The following is a 21,952-nucleotide window of genomic DNA, read 5'->3' as shown; positions in this document are numbered from 1 at the left end:
TGAGATTTATAATTTATGTTTAGTTTATGATTTACTTCAACAAATGGAGAGTCTTCTCTTTGTTTTTTATTTTATGTATTCATTTCCATGATTTAAATTAAGTATCCAAAAAATCAATAACAAAACCAGTGTTTTTGAATTACGTTTTATTAGAAAAGTCTTAATCTATGATGATACGACAAATTTTAGAAAAAGTAACAATCATCAAATTGTATATTGCTCTTCTTGAGGTAGCGTTATAGTAAAGACATTGTTTTCTTAATAGTGTTCTTCACGGAACATGTTCATCTTTGTAGAACAATGTTGGGCCCGCTCGATCTACTCAGGTCCATGACCTTTGTTTGTTATGAATCCCCTCTATATTTATATTAATATAGAAACATTTAAAAAATTATAACTAGTAGTTTGTACTAATTAAAAAATTGTTATGCTGAGTTATCACGTACTTAGAATGCTAATTTTGCTTACATGGCGGCTTGAAAATTTTGTTAGTCCAAAATTAAATTGTTAGGGAATGTTATATTATATAGTATGTCTACTATGGACTATTCATTTATCAAATTGAAATTATTATATATTCTTTTCTTAAATAAAACATACGGAATTACCTAATGTGATTAAAATATATATAGCAATTAATGATTTTAAATAATAAAGATTTGCTAACAACATGTATATTTTCTATCATTTTTGTTTAATTATTTATTATTAAAATAAATTACACAGTTGCATTAATCATATAATAAAAATTTAGATTTTTTTGTATATGTTGTATTTTGAATTTTTCAAAACGAGAATAAAGTACTAAAACTGTTAAAAGTCTCACATAAACTTTTGTGATCAAGGCTTAATTTTTTTTCTATAATAAGCTATAATGATTATAAAATCATATGAATAAATAATTTTATTTTAATAGGTATTTATGTTAATATATATATATATATATACATATAAAAATATTTCATATCGTTTAATTAAATTAAACTATATATCATATGAAAATACATACTTATATTTTTTAAATGATTATAAATTATTGAAACCACTAAACATACCACATTAAAAAAAATCGTTGGTGTAAAATTTTGTTACACAAATATGCAAATAATCATAAAATCATATGAGTAGAAACCTCTTTTAATAAATATCCATATTAAAATATACTATATATCTATGTTAATATCATTTAAATTTAACTATATATCATATACGATAAATAAGATTGATTGTTTTGATTAATAAAGCTAAAATGATTTCGAATAAACAAGAGCGGTCGTTTGATTTATATACGCACGCCAATGTATTACATAATAGTAGCTGATTTCTTTGTTATTTAATATATAATTATTATTTTATTATTTCATAATATGCAGAAGAACATATATAAAATATAAAATATTTATTCTTCACAATGAGCAGATCTTAACCTAAGTATGTATCTCTTTTATAATTTTAAATGTTAAACGTTTTCTAAATCTCAGGCCAAAACAAAATAACAAAATGAGAATAAACTCAAAATTCAATATTTATATCGAACAATAACCAAAATGAAAAAAAAACGACACAAAAATGAGAACAGTATATATTGAAGATAGATAGGATTGACACGTGAACGTAAAATTCTTATAACCATAATTAACTTTTAAATTGCTAAATCATGATATAAAACTGAGCTGACATAGTTTCATTGTAACCAAATAGTATGCATGAGATTTTTCGGCCTAAACGTTAGGTTCTTATGCGATAAGTGATTTTTTTACCTAAAGTATTTTTAAAAATGAGATCAATTCATCAGTAAACAACAAATTATGTAATTAACAAAAAAAAATTAAAAATTGTTTAAGACCAAAAATATTAATTCGATCAAGAATATAAATTTTATTTTTCCATATGATTTCTTAAATAATTTTCATTAAAATTCACCCTGTGCGCAAGTTTGATCCTACTTTAGAGATAAATTGGTTGAAGCAATTGATTAATTTTCTTTGCATCCGCGTGTTTGCATCATTTCTATTAGTTACCACGATTTGTAGAGTTTGGACTTTTAGATTCTTTATTAGATAATTAAGTTATTTATCAACGCCAAATATAATCTATCTACAAAACATAACAAAAGGTCGAATATACGCTTACCACCAAACACGAAATTAGTGAGAGACGAAGAAAATTCCGAAGTGCCAAGCAAGAATTCCACTACTAAGACGGTCCAAGAAAAGGTTCCATGCCAAATATTTATGTATATATTATAACCGCTAAATGATTTTTATTACTATGTAAATTTCAAAAAGAGAAGAAAAAAATAGGTTGTGCCATTTTTATAAAAAATATCCCATTTCATTGGACATCCTTGCGAAATATGCAAACCTAATTATGCGATTTCTATGAAAGAAAGTTTGGCGATGGTTGGCTGTGTTCAAAGTTGTTCCACGGACCTCGCAGGCTCGCACCACTTTTCTTGACTATTTCTAATTTACTATTCAACACACTAATTATTGCTTAATCCATTTTATGTCGGCTTCATTCACCAACATGTGCGATTTATAAATGCATGCGATCCATAATGCACCGATATGAAAATAAATTAACTTTTTGGCTAAAATATAATTTAAATAAATGAACTTATATTCATATAAAATGTACGAAATGTTAATAAATCTAATCACCAAAAAAAAAGAGAATCACCAAAAGAGAAACGGTGAAATGATACGTGACACTAAGCGAAAATTTGAATATGACCTAATCAATCACATATAACCTTAATCTTACTTGATGTGGACTCGTTAATTATATTAAATGAAAATCGATAAACCTAAACTAGCAATGATTAGCAATCTTTGAAGTTTATGTTTTTCTTGGGTTCACCCCATAGATTCACTATCCAATTATAATTCACCACATCATATTCAGTTTCTGAAAAAAAAATGGAAAAAATAATTAGTAGTTATCGCCAAAAAAAGCAAAAAGCAAAAATAGAAAAAGTTGTTAACGCCGTCGTAACCCTATTCTTCTGTCGAGCTTCTCCTGACGACGTTGTTTCTTATGATTCATCTGTATAGTAAGTTTTAGAGTTCTTAGATACTGTTTAATCACCCAATAACTAATGAATTCTGCAAAGATGTTTTCGATTTCACATATTATGATTTCTTTTTGGTATGTAGGTTGAAACATAATTTGGAGTGGTGTTTATGTGCTTCACATTGGGTCTAGAATTCTCCACTGCTAAGGTGAGATCAACGTCTTTTTGTTTACTTGCAAGTTTTATTTTTTGGTGTAATGTTTACTTGAAAGTTTAGCATAACCAACTCTTTAAGGACCATTTCCTCAACTTCCAGTACGTGGTTACGATCAGTTTCTGTTCTGGGAGGCCATCTTCTTATTCTTCTTTTCATCTTCTTGTGTGGAATCAGTGGTGAGTCCTTTACACGTGAACCAAAGAGAATCTTTGCTATCTGATTTATTATTCAATAAGCACTATTTAGTTTTATGCACTATTTAGTTTTATGCACCATAAACCTTCTCTGTGGCTTGCATATTCTACCTTTCCTTTTTCTAGTATTTATCGTGGTTTGACTATAGAATTTTATATTGTTTTGATGTTCTGTGTTTTACTAGATATTGATTATCTGGGTTAGATATGTTCTTTAATTGAAAGATGAGGTTGACTCAAGAAAACATAGTAAATATAGAAAATATTTAGGTTATGTATGCTCTATAATATAAATATAATAATATTAAAATGGTTAATACAGATCGTAATGGAGAATAATCATTTAAGTGGGCAAGAAACTATTCTTGGTGGTCAATGTGGATCTAGTTTACAAGTCTCGGATGATTTCAGTTTGATAAGTCAAAAGTCGGTTGAGCTTTTTGCCGAGGAAGACGACGCTTCGCTCAGTGAATTTGGGGAAGAATATGAACTAGGCAACAAAGAAGATCTACTTGAAATTGAAGATATTGATGCTTTAGAAGCAAACAATGAGAATGAGAAGAAAGATGAATTTTGTATTGGAATGGAGTTTAGTTTTGAAGATACTGCACATATGGTTTATAGTAAGTATGCAGGCAATCATGGTTTCAACGTAAGAAAACAGAGGAGGACCAAAAAAAAGGAGGACCAAAAAAAAAAAAATGAAAAGGTAGCAAGGATTCTTTATGTATGCTCAAAAGAGGGGATTAGGAAGGAGCCTAAGGTCAATAGATCTTATACCCGACCAATCACAAGGTGTGGTTGTAAAGCTCATATGGCTTGCTACCTTCAGAGTAGCGCAAGTTATAAGATTGTGTCTTTCGACCAGAATCATACCCATGAGTTAGTGAGAACACCTATGAAGCATTTGTTGAAAGGAAATCGAGCAGTCACTGTCTCTCAAAAATAACATGCTGATGATGCCGAGATGTCAGGAATTTCAGCAATGGTAAAAGGAGATGTTGGAGCAGTTTTAGAATACTTTCAGAAAAAGAAAGAAGATAATTCCTCATTTTTTTATTCAACGCAACTTGATGAGGACGATATGATCACTAATATCATCTGGGCGGATGATCGGTCTATAAGCGATTACAATCTCTTTGGAGATGTCATTTGTTTTGACACAACTTATAAGACCAATGATTACGATAGACCGTTTGCTCCATTTGTCGGGGTAAATCATCATAAGCAAACTGTTGTGTTTGGAGCTGCTCTCTTATATGATGAAACCACCGAGTCTTTTAAGTGGTTTTTTGAGACTTTTCTTGGAGCAATGTCTGGTAAACAACCGAAAACGATTCTTTCAGACCAATCTGCAGCAATGGCGAATGCAATGGGGAAAGTGTTTCCAGAAACAAAACATAGGTTATATGTCTGGCATATTTACCTAAATGCTGCAAAGAATTTAAGTCGTGTATTTCACGGACCAGCTTATGCTTATTGAGCATATCATTCCACGCCAATAACCAATCTTCTTCTTCCTCGAGGTCATATACACACTTTCCAAAATCCATGGCAAACTGGTCTGGTAAATTATAGTCATACTTAGTTTTTTTTCAAATTTGGGTCATCGAGATATTTATCCACAAAAAAATATCGTATAACACCATATCATTCTTAAACTATGGCACGGTAAATACATTCCATATGATATTATATGATACTTTTCGCGAAAAGAATAACTTTGTTGTAACTTCTCTCAAATTTAGTATAGCCAGCAGTAGGCCTGGGACGGTTTGAATATCCGGGCAATTTTAAGATATCCGGATCCGGATCCTTATCCGGCGGATCTATAATTTTATTATCCTTATCCGGATCCGGGGTTTTCGGATATCCAGGTGTCAGATATTCGGGTGTCGGATATCCGGGTGTCGGATATCCTTCTAAAAATTATAATATCCGGCGGATATCCGGATCCGGATTTGGATCCTTAAAATAAATAAAATAATAATAATAATATATATAAAATATTAAAAATAATTTTAAAATAAAAAATATATAATGTTTTTAATTATTTATATGTATAATATTACAAAATTTACATAAAATTTACATATACTATTATAAAAATGAAAATATATTAAATAAAGTTAGTTTTTATATATAGATATTACTATTTTTGAAATAGTTATTAATAAAACTTACGGATCCGGATATCCGAACTAAAAAATCAAGATATCCGGATCCGGATCCAGCTTTGACGGATCCAACATTTTATTATCCGGATATCCGGATTCGGCCCTTCCGGATATCCGGATTTTCGAATCGGATCCGGATCAAATTTCGAATTGAATCCGGATCTCAGATAAAAGTCTCAGGCCTAGCCAGCGGCCTATTTTGGAATAAAGAACTTGACGTGAATATGCTCCGAGCAACCTTTTGTTTTCAGGTTATCTATTTAAGTTTACCTACCCTGCACGCATTCCAATGAGAACAACAATCACACGAGTTATTTGTTAATTTTTTTTAATAATATATAAACACAGTTAAATACAATATAATAGTACGTTTTTTTGAATGAATATAATGTTTTTTATACGACCGTTAACTCTACCTACATGCATATGCATGCTTTAAGCAATGAGATCACGAGAACAACAACTGAGTTATTTGCTTTTTCTTTTATATTCGTATAGTCTATTTTCCTGTCAACTATTTATTTATATATATATATATATAGTCTCGATAGTATTGTTGTCCACGTTAGCATGTGATGCAGCATCATCTACATCTTTGGCGCCAACTTGAAGACATTCAAACATCATGTTATGTTTCGGTTTTTCATAGCTTTCCTTTTATTTTCGTTTTCCTTTTAAGAATGCGTTTATGTTAACCTTTTCCTTTTAGGGTTTGTCTAAAGGAAGGGCTATATAAGCACTTTTGATCTCTTTGTTTTAGGGACGTTTTGATTTTTATAAGAAGAGCTTTGCTTTTATCCCTTGTTCGATTTGATTCAATTCATCAAACAGGAAGTTGGTCTCAAGAAGCCATCGAAAGAAACTCTTGATCGATCCAAGAACAGGTCTCGAAGAACCCTAAATTCTTAGATCGACCGTTCACCCATTCGTACGCTGCGCAAGGTTGGTATCAGAGCTTTGCTACGATCCGAAACTTTCTCAACCACTACGATGGTCCGAAAAACTCGTACTCAGCAATACGTTGAAGACGATGATATCCCAGCTACTCAACAATCAGTTAATGCGCTTCAGGCTCAAGTCACAGCACTTGTTGCTGCGGTAGCGGCGTTAAATACGCAGAATACCGCCCCAGCCCTTCGCAACAGACGCGACACACGACCGCATAACCAGGTCGACTCAGAGGAGGAAGATGACGACGATGAAAATCTGTTCGCTCCTCTCCAACGAACTCAACAAAACCGCAACAACAAAAACGACTCCGACTCCGATGATGACACAACCAACAACTCGTGGAAATCTAGTTTCAAAATTGAGATTCCAGAATTCAAGGGTTCATCCATACCAGAAGAATTAATGGATTGGTTTGTCACCGTAGAAGAGATTCTTGAGTTCAAAGAAATACCATTGGATCGTTGCGTCCCCTTTATCGCAATACGGTTTCACGATCGTGCAGCTGCCTGGTGGTCTCAAACCAAAACAACTCGCAGTCGTTTAGGGAAATCAAAGATCTCTACTTGGGCTAAACTCAAAAAAGAGATGCAAAAAAAAATTTTACCTTACAACTACGATCAACTAATGTTCCAGAAACTGCAGAGCCTTCGACAAGTGAGTCGAACTGTGGATGAATATGCAACAGAGTTCTTTAAGATGATCAACCGTGTGGAAGTACGAGATTCCGAAAAGCAACTTGTCATGCGATTTATAGGAGGACTACGTCAGCAGATTCAATTCACCTTGAATCTTTTTCAGCCACAGTCCCTTTCCGAAGCACATCAACAAACTATAACAATAGAGAACCAATCGCGTATGGGTTCCCAACCTTGGGGTTCCACCAGACAGAACCGTCCTACAACAACACCAGTAACCTTAACCCCACCTGATGCCACCGTCAATAAAGCAGAGACAGCATTTGTCCCAGCAAACGCGGCACAACAGGCACGACCTGGAGGGCTACGGTGTTTCACGTGTGGAGAACTTGGCCATCGTCAATCAGCATGTCCAACACGTCAGCGTCGTGGGCTGCTCTTGGAAGAAATAAACGACGATCAAGAACCAATTTTTGACGACGAACCCGACGACGTTGAAGCAGTATACCCCGATACAGGACATCTCCTTGTCGTCCGACGATCGTGTCTTGCCCCTAAAGCCGACGACCAATACCCACAACGAAATAGACTCTTCCAGTCACGGTGCACAATCAATGGGCGTGTTTGTTCGTTTGTAATAGATTCTGGTAGCTGTGAGAACGTTATAGCAGCGGAGGTAGTATCCAAGCTCGATATTAAAGACGAACCACATCCCACGCCCTATAAACTCGCCTGGCTACAACAGACTCACGATCTCTTTGTCACTCGCAGAGCATTGGTCACTTTTTTAGTAGGTAATATATACAAGGATCAGGTTTACTGTGACGTCGTCCCTATGGATGCCGCACACTTACTCCTTGGCAGACCTTGGGAGTTTGATAGAAGAATTACTCACGACGGCTTCCTCAACACTTACAGCTTCACCTTCGATAACCATAAACTCGTTTTGAAACCGTCCCCTCCGATGTTACAGCCACCTCCGGCTCCACAGAAGCCGCCGTCTAGTACCGTCTTACTCCTTCAGCACAGACCCTTCGAGGACACCATGCGCAAAGAAGGAATGGTTCTCATTCTTTTGACTAAAGTTTCACGGACCGATCGATTCATTGAGGTTCCGCAAGCTTATAAACAATTGATCCAAGAATTCTCTGACGTGTTTCCCGAAGACTTACCAGACGGTTTGCCTCCTCTTCGAGACATACAACATCGCATTGACTTTATGCCTGATGCAGCTTTACCAAACCGCTCACATTATCGTATGAGCCCCACAGAGTACGAAGAACTTCGACGCCAAGTAGAGGAACTCGTTTCTAAGGGATTTTTGCGTGAAAGCTTGAGCCCTTGTGCAGTACCAGCACTTTTGATTCCAAAAAAAGATGGCTCCTGGCGTATGTGTGTAGATAGTCGAGCAATCAACAAGATAACCATTCGTTATAGATTTCCGATTCCGCGTCTAGACGGCTTGTTGGATCAAATCGGTATAGCTACCATATTTTCTAAATTGGATCTTAAGAGCGGCTATCATCAAATCCGTATTAATCCAGGAGATGAGTGGAAAACAGCCTTCAAGACTCGTGAAGGACTATTTGAGTGGCTTGTTATGCCATTCGGTCTTTCTAACGCGCCTAGCACGTTTATGCGAGTAATGAATCAGGCGTTACGCCCGTTTATAGGCAAGTTCGTGGTAGTCTACTTTGATGATATCCTCATATTCAGTTCATCAGTATCAGACCACATTCAACACCTCGCTGCCGTTCTTCTTGTTTTACGCCGTGATAAATTCTTTGCAACTTTAAAAAAGTGTGAGTTCGGCGCTTCAGAAGTACAGTTCCTTGGTTACATTGTTTCAGACAAAGGTCTTGCTGTCGACCCTGGTAAGATTTCAGCCATCAAGTCCTGGCCTATACCACAGACGGTTACGGACGTACGTAGTTTTCATGGTTTGGCATCGTTCTACCGTCGTTTCGTGTCACAGTTTAGCAGCCTCATGGCCCCTATAACGGACACAATGCGTGATGGTCGCCTCACTTGGACTACAGAAGCAGCCTCAGCGTTCGAGATAATTAAAGAAAAACTCTGTTCAGCTCCTGTTCTCGCCTTGCCGGACTTCACATTGCTCTTCGAGCTACATTGTGACGCGTCCAAAGCCGGGATAGGTGCAGTCTTGAGTCAAAAAGGACGCCCCATTGCCTTCTTTAGCAAGAAACTCGCTGGAGCACGATCACGGTACAGCACTTACGATGTAGAGTTTTATGCTATTGTTCAAGCCATTAAGCATTGGAGACATTATTTGTTTCATAAAGACTTTGTCCTTTATACGGACCATGATGCTTTAAAGCACTTGAGCACTCAAGGAAAGGTCTCTGCCCGTCATGCCTCGTGGATTGCTTATCTTCAACAATTCACATTTGTCATCAAACATACTTCTGGAACAGCAAATCGTGTGGCAGATGCATTGAGTCGCAGACATTCCGTCCTAGCCATTCTCCATACATCAGTCACCGGCTTCAGCACGTTTGCAGACTTATACCCTACAGACCCGTTCTTTGGCCCTATCTTTCTTGCGGCAACAAACGGTTCGTCTTCAGAGTATACATTACATGAGGGTTTTCTTTTTCTAGGCACGCGCCTATGCATTCCCGAGTCAAGCTTGCGTCTTCAACTTATCACTGAACTTCACCGTGAGGGTCACATCGGGCGAGATAGAACACTGCACTTGGTCTCGACATCATACTTTTGGCCACACATGCGACGGGATGTGGAGCGCTTCGTGGAGCGATGTACGGTTTGCCAAACGTCTAAAGGACAAGCAAGCAATGCTGGTCTATACATGCCATTGCCTATTCCTACTCAGCCATGGACAGACATTAGCATGGATTTCGTCCTCGGCCTTCCGCGTACTCAGCGTGGGTTTGATTCTATTTTTGTGGTCGTTGATCGATTTTCGAAAATGGTGCATTTCTTGCCGTGCAAGAAGACTACCGATGCTTTACAAGTAGCCACTTTGTTCTTCCGGGAGATATATTGTCTCCATGGGTTACCAATATCCATTGTTTCTGATCGAGATTCAAGGTTTCTTGGGCATTTTTGGCGTTCTTTGTGGAAACAACTTGGAACCTCTCTTGATATGAGTTCAGCTTATCATCCTCAGACGGATGGTCAAACAGAGGTCGTCAACAGATCGTTGGGGAACTTGTTACGTTGTCTGGTGGGTGATGCAATCCGTACGTGGGATTCCAAGTTACCTCAGGCCGAGTTTGCGCATAATCACGCTTTAAACCGTAGCTTGGGTTTTTGTCCTTTCAAGGTTGTTTATGGTATTATTCCCCGTGGACCGTTGGGGCTTTCTACTCTTCCAGATCGCACGAGACTCCATGGTGATGCTACCACGTTTGTGGACGCTCTTGTTGATATCCATGCTCAGGCAATCACCAATCTCGCGTCTTCTTCTTCTAAGTACAAGCAAGCCGCTGATACTCACCGTCGGCGTTTAGTGTTTGACGTCGGGGACTTTGTTTGGGCTTATCTCACTCGCGACCGCATGCCGGCTCATGCTTACAATAAGCTCAAAGCCAAAAAGATTGGCCCTCTTGAAGTGTTAGAACGCATTAATGATAATGCATATCGCCTTCGCCTGCCCGATGATATAAACACTTCTGATGTCTTTAACGTCAAGTATCTTACTCGTTTTGTTTCCAGCGCCAATGATCCAGATTCGGGGTCGAATCCTTCTCACCCAGGGAGACCTGATGCAGCATCATCTACATCTTTGGCGCCAACTTGAAGACATTCAAACATTATGTTATGTTTCGGTTTTTCATAGCTTTCCTTTTATTTTCGTTTTCCTTTTAAGAATAAGTTTATGTTAACCTTTTCCTTTTAGGGTTTGTCTAAAGGAAGGGCTATATAAGCACTTTTGATCTCTTTGTTTTAGGGACGTTTTGATTTTTATAAGAAGAGCTTTGCTTTTATCCCTTGTTCGATTTGATTCAATTCATCAAACAGGAAGTTGGTCTCAAGAAGCCATCGAAAGAAACTCTTGATCGATCCAAGAACAGGTCTCGAAGAACCCTAAATTCTTAGATCGACCGTTCACTCATTCGTACGCTGCGCCAGCATGGTAAATGGATTGTCGTAAGAGAAACTAAGAACATCATTAGTGTACAAGTTCTAAAAAACAGTTTCGTAACATTATTATACTATTATTTTAGTTATATAATTAAAATTAATAATAACAAAAAAAAGAGCAATGAATGAAAGACACGCTAGTAATAGTCTCTTTCTCTTTGTGTGATAGGCTCTTCTTCAAAAACGTTTCTGGTAATTATTCTTCTTTCTTTCCTACGGTTTATTATTTAATTGTTATTTAAGGTAGACTTGTATAAAAGTTGAACCGGTGCTCTAACAGTTGTATAAGCCTATGCCTAGTATTTTTTTCTTGTTGTTTAGATTAATGCTATAAGAACATGATCAGTGGAGTGTTCTTGTGTAAAAATTTTTAGCGGAATATAAGAATCTATTTTTTAACTTTTAACTAAAAAAATTAAAAATTAGCTCTTTAACAAGAGTTTTAAAAGACGGTTCTTAGTTTTTTTAATTAAAAGTTAAGAGACGGGTTCTTATATTCCGCTAAGAACTCTACCTTAAAAACTTCTCAATAATCATGCTCTAAGTTATTTCCGCCTCAAATGGAAATTTTAATATAAAAAAAAACTAACAGTAGTATATATTGATGAAAAAGGAACGAAAATTTTGAAACGGAACTGTGCATGCATACTTTTCATTTTCCACATTAGAATGTTAGCGATGGGGAATTATTATTATGACAAGTGATGAAAAGTCCTCGTTAGAATTTTAGAGAGATGGTTATAAGATTTATCCTATTCAATTACTAAGTCAGTATATTGACTTATAAGTCAAAATTATTATTTTTACCGTATAAAGTCCAACTCTTTGTTAAGCTTTTTGACAAAATTATCTAGAGATTTAGGTTACCATTTCTTAACGCAAGTCTTGGATACCAAGCATTTTTCACTCCTCATAAGAATATCTCAATTATATTATTATTTTTAACAACTGGGATTTGGGCGTAAGATATAAATATAATACGTTCACATGCACGATACAATGATACACCTAGACCTCTTTGTTTTATCTATAGCAAGTCGCGTTTGTATTAAACCAAAAGAGATTGATCACGTTTCAAATGATTAGGGGAAAACAGAGGATGAATTAAAATTAGAAGTTAAAATTTTGTTAATTTGGATCAAGACAAACCACAAACTCAAAACGATCATTCTTAGATTTCTTCTTAGATTTTTCTACATAATTTAGTTGGAAATAAGAAGTGTTTACTTGACTCGATGTGAACAGTCTGGAATCAAAGTCTACAAATTCAACCAAACATGTTTATTTGGCTAAATTCATATATTATCGTAGAAACTGATATGTCATAAATGAATAAAAACTAATAAAAAACTGTGTTTATGTTTTAATTTTTAGTTCATATAAATTTAATTTTTCAAACGATAAAAAATGAAATTTAGATGGAAAATTCATTCATCAACTTTTGATACCTTTGTTAAAATAATAAATCAAACGAATCAAATTATATGTTTATTAAAGTGACATACTATTAGGGAATGGTAACTCCACCCCTGATATATGATAAACAATGTTTTGTCATTTAGATTTGTCAAAAGTTCGAAACTAAAATCAATCACATGACCACTCTAGCAAAGGGATCTCCCCGGCACTGTATTAAAATTAATTATATTATGTCAGTGTTCATATATATTTGTAGAAAAACTTTTATCAAAAAAAAAAAAAAACCGCTGGCTAACATAGGGCTTTTGGAATTGATAAGAACCATATACGTGCCCTTTTACTATTGGTCGTTTCTCTTCGTCGATGCTTTTTGTTTTCTTTCTCAAAAATTTTGTCGTCGTTCCTCAGTCAAGATACGAGTAATCTAGTTGGTTCAATATCGCATGGCGCAAGACCGCAACTGACCAAAAATTTAATATTTTATTTTTTGTCTAATCGTTGCAGCAGATTATTTGACCAAAAAAGAAAGAAATTAACAGTCAAAATGCGTAGGGGCAAATAGTTTGACTAAAATCTATGATTTTTCTACGTTCCTTCGCATAAAAATGTAAATCCCTTAGCCTATATATAACTTCACATATCCCATCACTTCTCTCACAACTCAATAATCTCTACTTTCTTTTTTTTTTTGAAAAAAGTATAATCTCTACTTTCTTTCTTTAAGAAAAAAAATATTCATTCATTTATTCCTTTGGCAAGAACAAAAACATATAATTCATTTCATTCTTTCATATTAGACGAATAAAACCAGCTCCAATCTATTAAAAACACTAAAAAAAGATCTTCCAGTCGGTATGTTATATATCCTCTTGTATATCAAAGTTATGTTAATTGTGTGTGCCAAATTCATAATCTTATATATGTATGTTTTTATGCAGATTTACAAGGCAAAAAAGCTTAGAAATCGTTTATAAACAATGACGCTGTGAGTGATCGAACTTTAATATAACCACAAGGCTACGCAAATAAGTTTATCCTTGGACAAACATTTTCTTATTTGTTTGTTAAATAATATTAACAGAAAAAGGAACACTTACTTGAAGAAAAACTCGTTCGGCCGTTCTGATTTTTCCGAGGGTTTCCTCTTTGGAACAGCTTCATCGGCTTACCAATATGAAGGAGCTATAAATGAAGCTCCTCGTGGAGAAAGTGTTTGGGATACATTTGTTCGCAAATATCCAGGTTTGTGTATATAACAAAACATCTTTTTCATTTTATATAATTTTAGGTTCCTTATATATGTATGAATTTTTCTTTATACACTATTCATCATGCTAATACAAGAAAATTAATATTTTTGCAGAGAGAAATTGCTACTCTAACGCAGACCAAGCGGTCGAGTTCTATGACCACTACAAGGAAGACATCCAGAGAATGAAGGATATTAACATGGATGCTTTTAGATTCTCTATCTCGTGGCCTCGTATTCTGCCTCGTAAGTTCTTAACTCAAATATATACACAACAGTTTTCTAGATTAAACATTTAAGAAGTGAGTTTTCAAATAATACAGTAGAGATTAATCCGTGTTTTTGCTATTTTTTCCCAAAAAATAGTTGGAAAGAAAAGCAAGGGCGTGAACCAAGAAGGAATCAATTTTTACAACAATCTCATCGATGAACTCTTAGCTAACGGTATTTAATTAATCGCTGTTATATATTAACCTAGTCGTCCAGATTGAAATATTCTAACATGATCACATATATATATGAACAGGAATCACACCTCTTGCTACTTTATTCCATTGGGATACTCCTCAAGCCCTTGAAGATGAATACAACGGATTTCTAAGCGAAGAAGCTGTGTAAGTGATTAAAAATACATATTACTTTGTAAACATATTTTTCAAATCAATGTCTCTAATATGCATACAAAAAAAAAAAATTTTGCAGTAATGACTTCAAAGATTTTGCGGCCTTATGTTTCGAAGAATTTGGGGACCGTGTGAAATTGTGGGTTACACTAAACGAGCCATGGGTCTATAGCATTGGCGGGTATGACACAGGAAGAAAAGCGCCCGGACGTGCCTCCAAGTACATGAACGAAGCAGCTGTAGCTGGAGAATCTGGCCTCGAGGTTTATACTGTTAGTCACAATCTACTTCTTGCTCACGCAGAAGCCGTTGAAGTCTTCAGAAACAATCCCAAAGTAAGGAATCAACATATTTAATTTTTAGTTTTACAAACACATTTAGTCGTTTGGAAACATATTTATTCAATATGTTTTTGTTTGAATCTCAGTGTAAAGATGGCAAGATTGGTATCGCGCATTGTCCCGTATGGTTTGAGCCTTATGATTCAAACTGCCCTGATGACAAAGAAGCATGTGAAAGAGCCATGGAATTCATGTTTGGATGGTGAGTGTATTTTTTTTTCTTTAAATTATATAGCACAAACAATCACATTCTTGACATAGTAGATAAAAACTCTTGAATTTCCAATTAAAGACTTAAAGAGTTATGGATTCAATTTCCGTTGGAACGGATATACTCTCCTAAATTGAATTAATTCAAAATGGTTAGGTCTTTCTCTAGAGAATGTAAAATAGAATGTAATTTGTTGTGTATATTGATGTATGTCATAGTGTATATATACAAGAAGGATCTCCTAACCCTTAGGGGATTAGATAACTACAATACATAGTTATCTTTATCTACAATTTATGTCCTTATCTCTATACCTTCCCTCAAGTTGGAGGTGAAAGATTGTGAATCTCCAACTTGGAAAGAAGATAAGCAAATGTAGTTGATGGTAGTGCCTTTGTAAGTAAGTCTGCTGGCTGTTCCTTGGTCTTGATATGTTCAGTTGCGATGAGCTTTTCCACGTCCGCATCACGAACAAAATGACAATCAGATTCGACATGTTTGGTGCGCTCATGAAACAAAGGGTCTGCGGCAATATATATGGCAGGTTTGCTGTCGCAAAAGAGACGCATAGGTTGATCATGGCGAATTCCAAAAGCTGCAAGTAGTTGTTTGATCCATTTGAGTTCCTTCAAGGTGAATGCCATGGCGCGATATTCAGCTTCAGCAGAGGACATAGACACCGTCTTCTGTTTCTTTGTCTTCCAAGAAATGGGAGATTGTCCGAGCTGAACAATGTATGCGCTGACAGACCGTCGAGAGATAGGACATGTATTCCAATCGGAGTCGCAATAAGCAGTGACACGAAGATCAGAGTCTGACCGTAGTAGCATTCCCTGGCTCGGAGAACCTTTAATATACCGGACTGTACGCAAAGCGGCATCCCAATGATCATGACGCGGTTTTTGCATACACTGCGAAAGAACATGAACTGTATAACAAAGATCGGGTCGCGTAAACGTAAGGTATATAAGACGTCCGATAAGACGGCGATAAGGCGCCGGATCAGTAAGTAGAGGAGATTTCGAAAGAAGAAGCTTGTGATTGAGTTCAATGGGAACCAGAGAGGGCTTAGACCCAAGGAGTCCAGCCTCGGTAACAAGGTCAAGAGCATATTTCCGTTGGGAAATGAAGATACCATCGTCATTGCGAGCCACTTCGATACCTAGAAAATACTTGAGTTTTCCCAAATCTTTCATGTGGAAACACTTGTGTAGATAATTCTTGAACCTTTGTATTGTGGAGATGTCATTGCCAGCTATGATGAAATCATCCACATAGATAAGAATGTGTAGAGAGATCTTGTATTTGATAAGGGAGAAGTGAGAGTAGTCGGCTCTGCTCTGTTTGAAACCATAAGACTTCAACGCCGTGCTGAGTTTTTCAAACCAACATCTAGGAGATTGTTTGAGCCCATAAAAGGACTTGCGGAGACGACAAACCTTTGTAGGATCAAGATCTTCGAAACCAGGTGGCAACTTCATATAAACTTCCTCTTTTAAATCACCATGCAAAAACGCATTATGAACATCCATCTGATGAATTTCCCATCTTTTAGTAGCAGCAATCTCAAGGAGCAGACGCACGGTAGTGGGTTTGGCTACTGGAGCGAATGTATCCGTATAATCACGGCCTTTTCTTTTATGATTCCCACAAGCTACCAAACGAGACGTTTTGCGAGTTTCCTTGCCGTTGGCGTCAAACTTCGGTTTATAGATCCATTGGCAGGCTATCGCCTTTTTGCCTTTTGGTAATGAGGTAATGTCCCACGTGTGAATTGCGTCAAGCGTTGTGTACTCATCAGTCATGGAGTCATTCCAAATATCATCAAGAGAAGCTTCTTTGAAAGACTTAGGATCGTTAGTTGACGTTAGTGCAGCCAAAAAAGCTGTATGTGCAACTGAGAAACGAGCTTGAGACAAGTAAGAGTCGATGGGATAGGGAGTAATACCTGAGACCGAGACAGGAGGACCTTGAGTAGGAGTCGATGAAAGAGAAGTGATGGGGGGTGTACTAACTGTAGAGGCATTAACCACGTAGTCTTTGAGAAGAACAGACGGCTTGTGGCTACGATGACCACGACCTAGTAACTCAAGAAGACCAGGTGATGGAGGAGTGTCTGAAATAGTAGTAGCAGGCGTAGACTGCTCAACCAGAGAACTAGGTTGAGTAGAGGAAGATCCAGGTGATGGAGAATCAGACGCATTAGTAGTATCATGTGCCACTGGTGGAAGAGCAACGTCTGTAGTTTGTGTAATAGGTAGTAATGGAGAAGGGACCACTGGTGCAGGATCAGAAGCCACTGGTGTAGTGGTAGAAACCACTGGTAGAGTAGTATCACCGGAGCATGCTGGTGTAGTAGGAAGTAACCAGTCAACGATTGTAGCATCTGGTTGATAGATTGGTGGTGTAACATATGTTGTATCTGTAACTCCTGGAAACTGTTCTTCAAGAAAAACAACATCGCGGCTGGCCAAGAATTCATTACTGTCGATATCATAAAGTTTCCAGGCTTTCTTTCCGTAGGTATAGCCCACAAAAAGACACTTTCGGCTGCGATCACTGAACTTGTCTCTGTTGCGAGGTCGTCTGTGAGCGTAGCAGAGGCATCCAAAGGTGCGTAAAGAGTCGTATGAAGGTTTTGAACCGTGTAACAGTTCATACGGAGTACTTCCATGTAGAACAACAGACGGTGTCCGGTTAATGAGATGAGCCGCTGTGAGTATGCTCTCGCCCCAAAAAGTAACTGGTAGTTTGGCTTGAAACAGAAGTGATCGTGCGATGTTGAGGATGTTCCTATGCTTGCGTTCAACACGAGCGTTCTGTTGAGGTGTGTCGACGCAGGAGGTTTGGTGTTGGATACCATTTTGACGAAAATATGAAGACAAGACCATGAACTCAGAGCCATTATCTGTTCGAATGGTTTTTACTTGTTTCCCGAACTGTTTTTCACTCATAACACAGAAGTTCTTGATCAAGTCCTTAACCTGTGACTTTTCCAACATAAGGTATGTCCACACAGCTCTAGAGTAGTCATCAACAATGGTAAGAAAGTAAGCAGCGCCACATGATGATAGAGTTCTATACGGACCCCAAACGTCACAATGAATTAATGAAAAAGGTTCCAAAGCTTTATTAAAACTATCATGAAAGACTGAACGTGTTTGCTTGGCACGAAAACAAATATCACATGAGTGAGAATCCTTAAAATCGACTTTTAAATCAGAAAACACAGGTAATGTAGAAAGCACTTTGTAGGAAGGGTGACCAAGACGTCGATGCCAGAGGACTGTAGGAGAAATAGTTTTCGCAGAAGTCTGATGTGAACAAGCAACTTTGACACCCTTGAAGTAGTACACCCCATCTCTTTCTTCACCGGCTCCAATCAGGGTCCTCGTAAAACGGTCCTGTAAAACACAAAGAGTGTCAGTAAATATAGCAATACAACCGGTTTGCTTGAGTAGTCTTGATACTGAGATCAATGTGCAATTGAAGTTTGGTACATAAAGCACATTAACAAGTATGTAATCTTTAGTAAGAGATATGCGGCCAATTTTTGTAGCGCGCGAAGCAGTGCCGTCTGGGAAAGTAACCACAGACGGTATAATATCTACTGCATCTTGTAAGAGAGACAAGTCGCCTGTCATATGGTGAGAGGCACCAGTTTCGATAATAACATCAGAAAGATCAGTTTTACCAGACAAGTGATCAGTTGAGAGTTGAGATTGTTGTGACTGAAGCAAGGTGATGAGAGCTGAAATTTGAACGGTTGTAGAGGTAGATGATGGAGCACTAACAGAAGTGGAGGCAGCATTCAAACGTCCACGTCCATGTCCACTGGAGCTGGATGAACGTCCTCCACGTCCTCTGTTTCCAGAGAAGTTGCGTGAAGAATTGCGTTGTTGTTGTTCGAGAAACCATTCCGGGTAGCCATGTAGAAGAAACCATTCGGAGGCTTCATGTCCTGTACGTTTACAGTGAGTACAAGATCGAGCAGGATCACGACTTCGAGTCGCAACAGCTGAGGCAGTGATATCTGATTTGATTGAGAAGCCAACTGCATCCTGTTTTGTATCTGCAGTGCGCATGTTGTTGATGTGCTGCTCAGCTCGAATGACTCTTGAATAAACGGTGTTTAATTCTGGAAGAGGGTCCTCGTCAATGATTTGAGATCGAATGGTATTGAACCTCACTTCATCGAGACCAAAAAGAAACTTGTGAATTTTAGCGTCCTCTCGCTCCTTCTCAAGTTCAGCAGAAGCAGTGCATGTACAAGACACAACGGGTTTGAAGTTTTGAATTTCTTCCCATAACTTGGAAAGACGGCCATAATACTCCAGAACAGACTGGCCATTCTGTTTACAATTAGTGATTTCGTCTTGAAGAAGATGCTTCCGTACGGCATTCTTGACTGAGAAACGTTGTTTTAGAGATTCCCACAGTTTCGAAGCATCTGCAACATGAGTCACTGTTGAACGAATTTGAGGATCGATAGACGTTCGAATCCAGCCCACTATCATAGAATTAGTAGAGGTCCAGCGGGCAAGATCGGGATTGGTGGTAGGTTTAAGTACTGAGCCATCGAGAAATCCGATCTTTTGTTTAGCCTGTAGAGAGTTCCACAGCTCTACTGCCCACTTGGAGTAGTTATCTCCTCGGAGAAGTACTGGTGTAATTAGGGCACCAGGATTATCAGAGGAATGAAGGTTGTAAGGAGAGTTAGAAGCAGAGCTCTCCGTAGTAGAAGAAGTAGAAATATACGAACTCGTTGTTGACGACATGAAGTACGATCAACACGATTTGATGTAGTAGAAAAGAAATATGTAAGCGGAAGCAGAGAAAAAAGTCAAGGATCGTGCCTTAGCTCTGATACCATAAAATAGAATGTAATTTGTTGTGTATATTGGTGTATGTCATAGTGTATATATACAAGAAGGATCTCCTAACCCTTAGGGGATTAGATAACTACAATACATAGTTATCTTTATCTACAAGTTATGTCCTTATCTCTATAGAATGCACATTCTTTCGGTCCATAACCTCTAGACATTTTAATAATATATATATATATATATACACCATACAGTTTTTTGGTTAATATTCTAATAGTATTTTTTGGATTTAATAGGCACATGGATCCAACGGTGTACGGAGATTACCCTGAAGTGATGAAGAAATCGATCGGGAAAAGATTACCCTCGTTTACCGCAGCCCAATCCAAGAAGCTAAGAGGTTCTTTTGACTTCGTTGGAGTGAATTATTACAGTGCTTTCTACGTTAAAAGTATTCCTGAAGTGGACCATAACACTCCCAACTGGAGATCAGACGCACGCATCGAATGGAGAAGTAAGTGGAGTTTTAAAATAAATACTTACTCGTATCATATTAGGGCTTTCTATTCGTTTCTTGGCTCACAAGCTTCTTAGGGGTGATTATTCGTCGGGATTTTGATTACCGATTTTGTTGTCTCACGAGCTTTTTTTTTTATATTGGAACAGAACAAAACAAAGCAGGACAGACATTGGGAGTACGAGGTGGTTCAGAATGGGACTTTCTCTACCCACAAGGGCTTCGAAAGTTTCTAAACTATGCTAAGGATAAATACGAAAGCCCTAAATTCATGATCACTGAAAACGGTAATACTTTTTACTAAGCACTTCCAAGATCATTTTACTAAATAGATTCCTGGTATGGTTTACTAACTTTTCTACTTTTTGGTTAAAACTCTTCAGGACACTGTGATATAGATTACGAGAAAAAACCAAAGCTTTCTAACTTGATGGATCTCCAAAGGACAGAGTACCACAAGAAACATCTCCAAAGCATCCAACAAGCCATCCAGTAAGTGTATTCACTAAATGAAAATTTCATTTAGTTTCTTAAGACACAAGAAACTGTGGAACCTATACTAAGCCTTTCACTGATGATAAATGTTTCGTTGTTTAGGGAGGATGGGGTTGAAGTGGAAGGATACTTTGCATGGTCGTTACTAGACAACTGTGAATGGAACGCCGGTTATGGAGTCCGATATGGTCTCTTCTACGTCGATTACAAAAATGGACTAAAACGTTTTCCTAAAATGTCTGCCATGTGGTTCAAAGAGTTCTTGAAGAGAGAAGAAGAGAGGGGAGATTTTGAGGAAGAAGAGTACTTGCTTAACGTTGCAACAAAGAAGAAGAGATTCTTATTGGCAACTGGTTCGGCCTCGTGTTTTATTCCTAAGATGTCTGAATCTTCTAAGGCCCTCGAATTATTTTTCTAGATTTATACAATTTTTATATTTGTTGTGTAAAAAGCTTTAAAGCAAAGCAAAGTAGTTGTTCAACAAAGAGGGCTAAGGGTTCATTTTTTTTGTTTAATATCGTTCTTGGATTCAAATCAATTAAAATAGTACAAACGTTTAAACAATAGTGCATTACCACATGGTAAACGACACAAATATCTTCAACATTCCTTTTTTTTTTTCAACAAACGGCTATTCTATTAGTTAAACTTGAGGTGGTCTGGGTAATCAAACCGGAATATAACAAACAATAAAACAAAAAGATCTATGAAAAGAACGGATATTCCTAACTAGCAAACCAGCAATTTCATTTTGCGCCCTTGGGAAGTAGCTGATCTTGAAGTCCGGAAAACACACATGGAGAATTTGAATGACCTCTAGCTCAGTTGAGAAGTTTGGTCAAGCTTATGGGTCCGTTATCATTGCAATCATGTCCTTACAATCTATCTCAAATCTCTGACATGTGGTAATAGGTTTTTCTGCCTATTGCAAATGTTGTAGTATAGTGGGG

At 37.0% G+C, this 21,952-nt stretch overlaps 2 protein-coding genes across 2 annotated transcripts; both read left to right on the top strand.

Annotated features, from left to right (window-relative positions):
- The first annotated feature begins 6,594 nt into the window (after positions 1 to 6,594).
- Positions 6,595 to 8,326, top strand: LOC106338518. The gene is made up of 2 exons (XM_013777475.1): positions 6,595 to 8,199; positions 8,276 to 8,326. The coding sequence occupies exons 1-2, from the start codon at positions 6,595 to 6,597 to the stop codon at positions 8,324 to 8,326; spliced, it is 1,656 nt and encodes a 551-aa protein (XP_013632929.1).
- A 5,067-nt stretch (positions 8,327 to 13,393) lies between these two features.
- On the top strand, positions 13,394 to 21,484 carry LOC106337756 (beta-glucosidase 27-like). The gene is made up of 12 exons (XM_013776882.1): positions 13,394 to 13,589; positions 13,676 to 13,722; positions 13,819 to 13,979; positions 14,101 to 14,232; positions 14,353 to 14,430; positions 14,513 to 14,600; positions 14,689 to 14,944; positions 15,037 to 15,152; positions 20,287 to 20,504; positions 20,657 to 20,794; positions 20,891 to 20,999; positions 21,105 to 21,484. Exons 2-12 carry the CDS (start codon positions 13,715 to 13,717, stop codon positions 21,418 to 21,420), a joined length of 1,620 nt encoding a protein of 539 aa, XP_013632336.1. The 5' UTR covers positions 13,394 to 13,589; positions 13,676 to 13,714; the 3' UTR covers positions 21,421 to 21,484.
- The last annotated feature ends 468 nt before the right edge of the window (positions 21,485 to 21,952 follow it).

Source organism: Brassica oleracea, chromosome C4, assembly GCF_000695525.1.
Source record: "Brassica oleracea var. oleracea cultivar TO1000 chromosome C4, BOL, whole genome shotgun sequence".
Lineage (NCBI taxonomy): Eukaryota > Viridiplantae > Streptophyta > Magnoliopsida > Brassicales > Brassicaceae > Brassica > Brassica oleracea.
The sequence above is the reverse complement of the archived record's forward strand: the minus strand, read 5'-3'. Positions and strand labels throughout refer to the sequence as shown.

Coding starts and splice junctions, on each gene's coding strand:
- LOC106338518 (XM_013777475.1), top strand. CDS start 6,595: ATGGTCCGAAAAACTCGTACTCAGCAATACGTTGAAGACGATGATATC. Junction 8,200..8,275: donor AGAAGCCGCCGTCTAGTACC/GTCTTACTCCTT, acceptor TTTTGACTAAAG/TTTCACGGACCGATCGATTC.
- LOC106337756 (XM_013776882.1), top strand. Junction 15,153..20,286: donor ATGGAATTCATGTTTGGATG/GTGAGTGTATTT, acceptor TGGATTTAATAG/GCACATGGATCCAACGGTGT. Junction 20,505..20,656: donor CGCACGCATCGAATGGAGAA/GTAAGTGGAGTT, acceptor ATATTGGAACAG/AACAAAACAAAGCAGGACAG.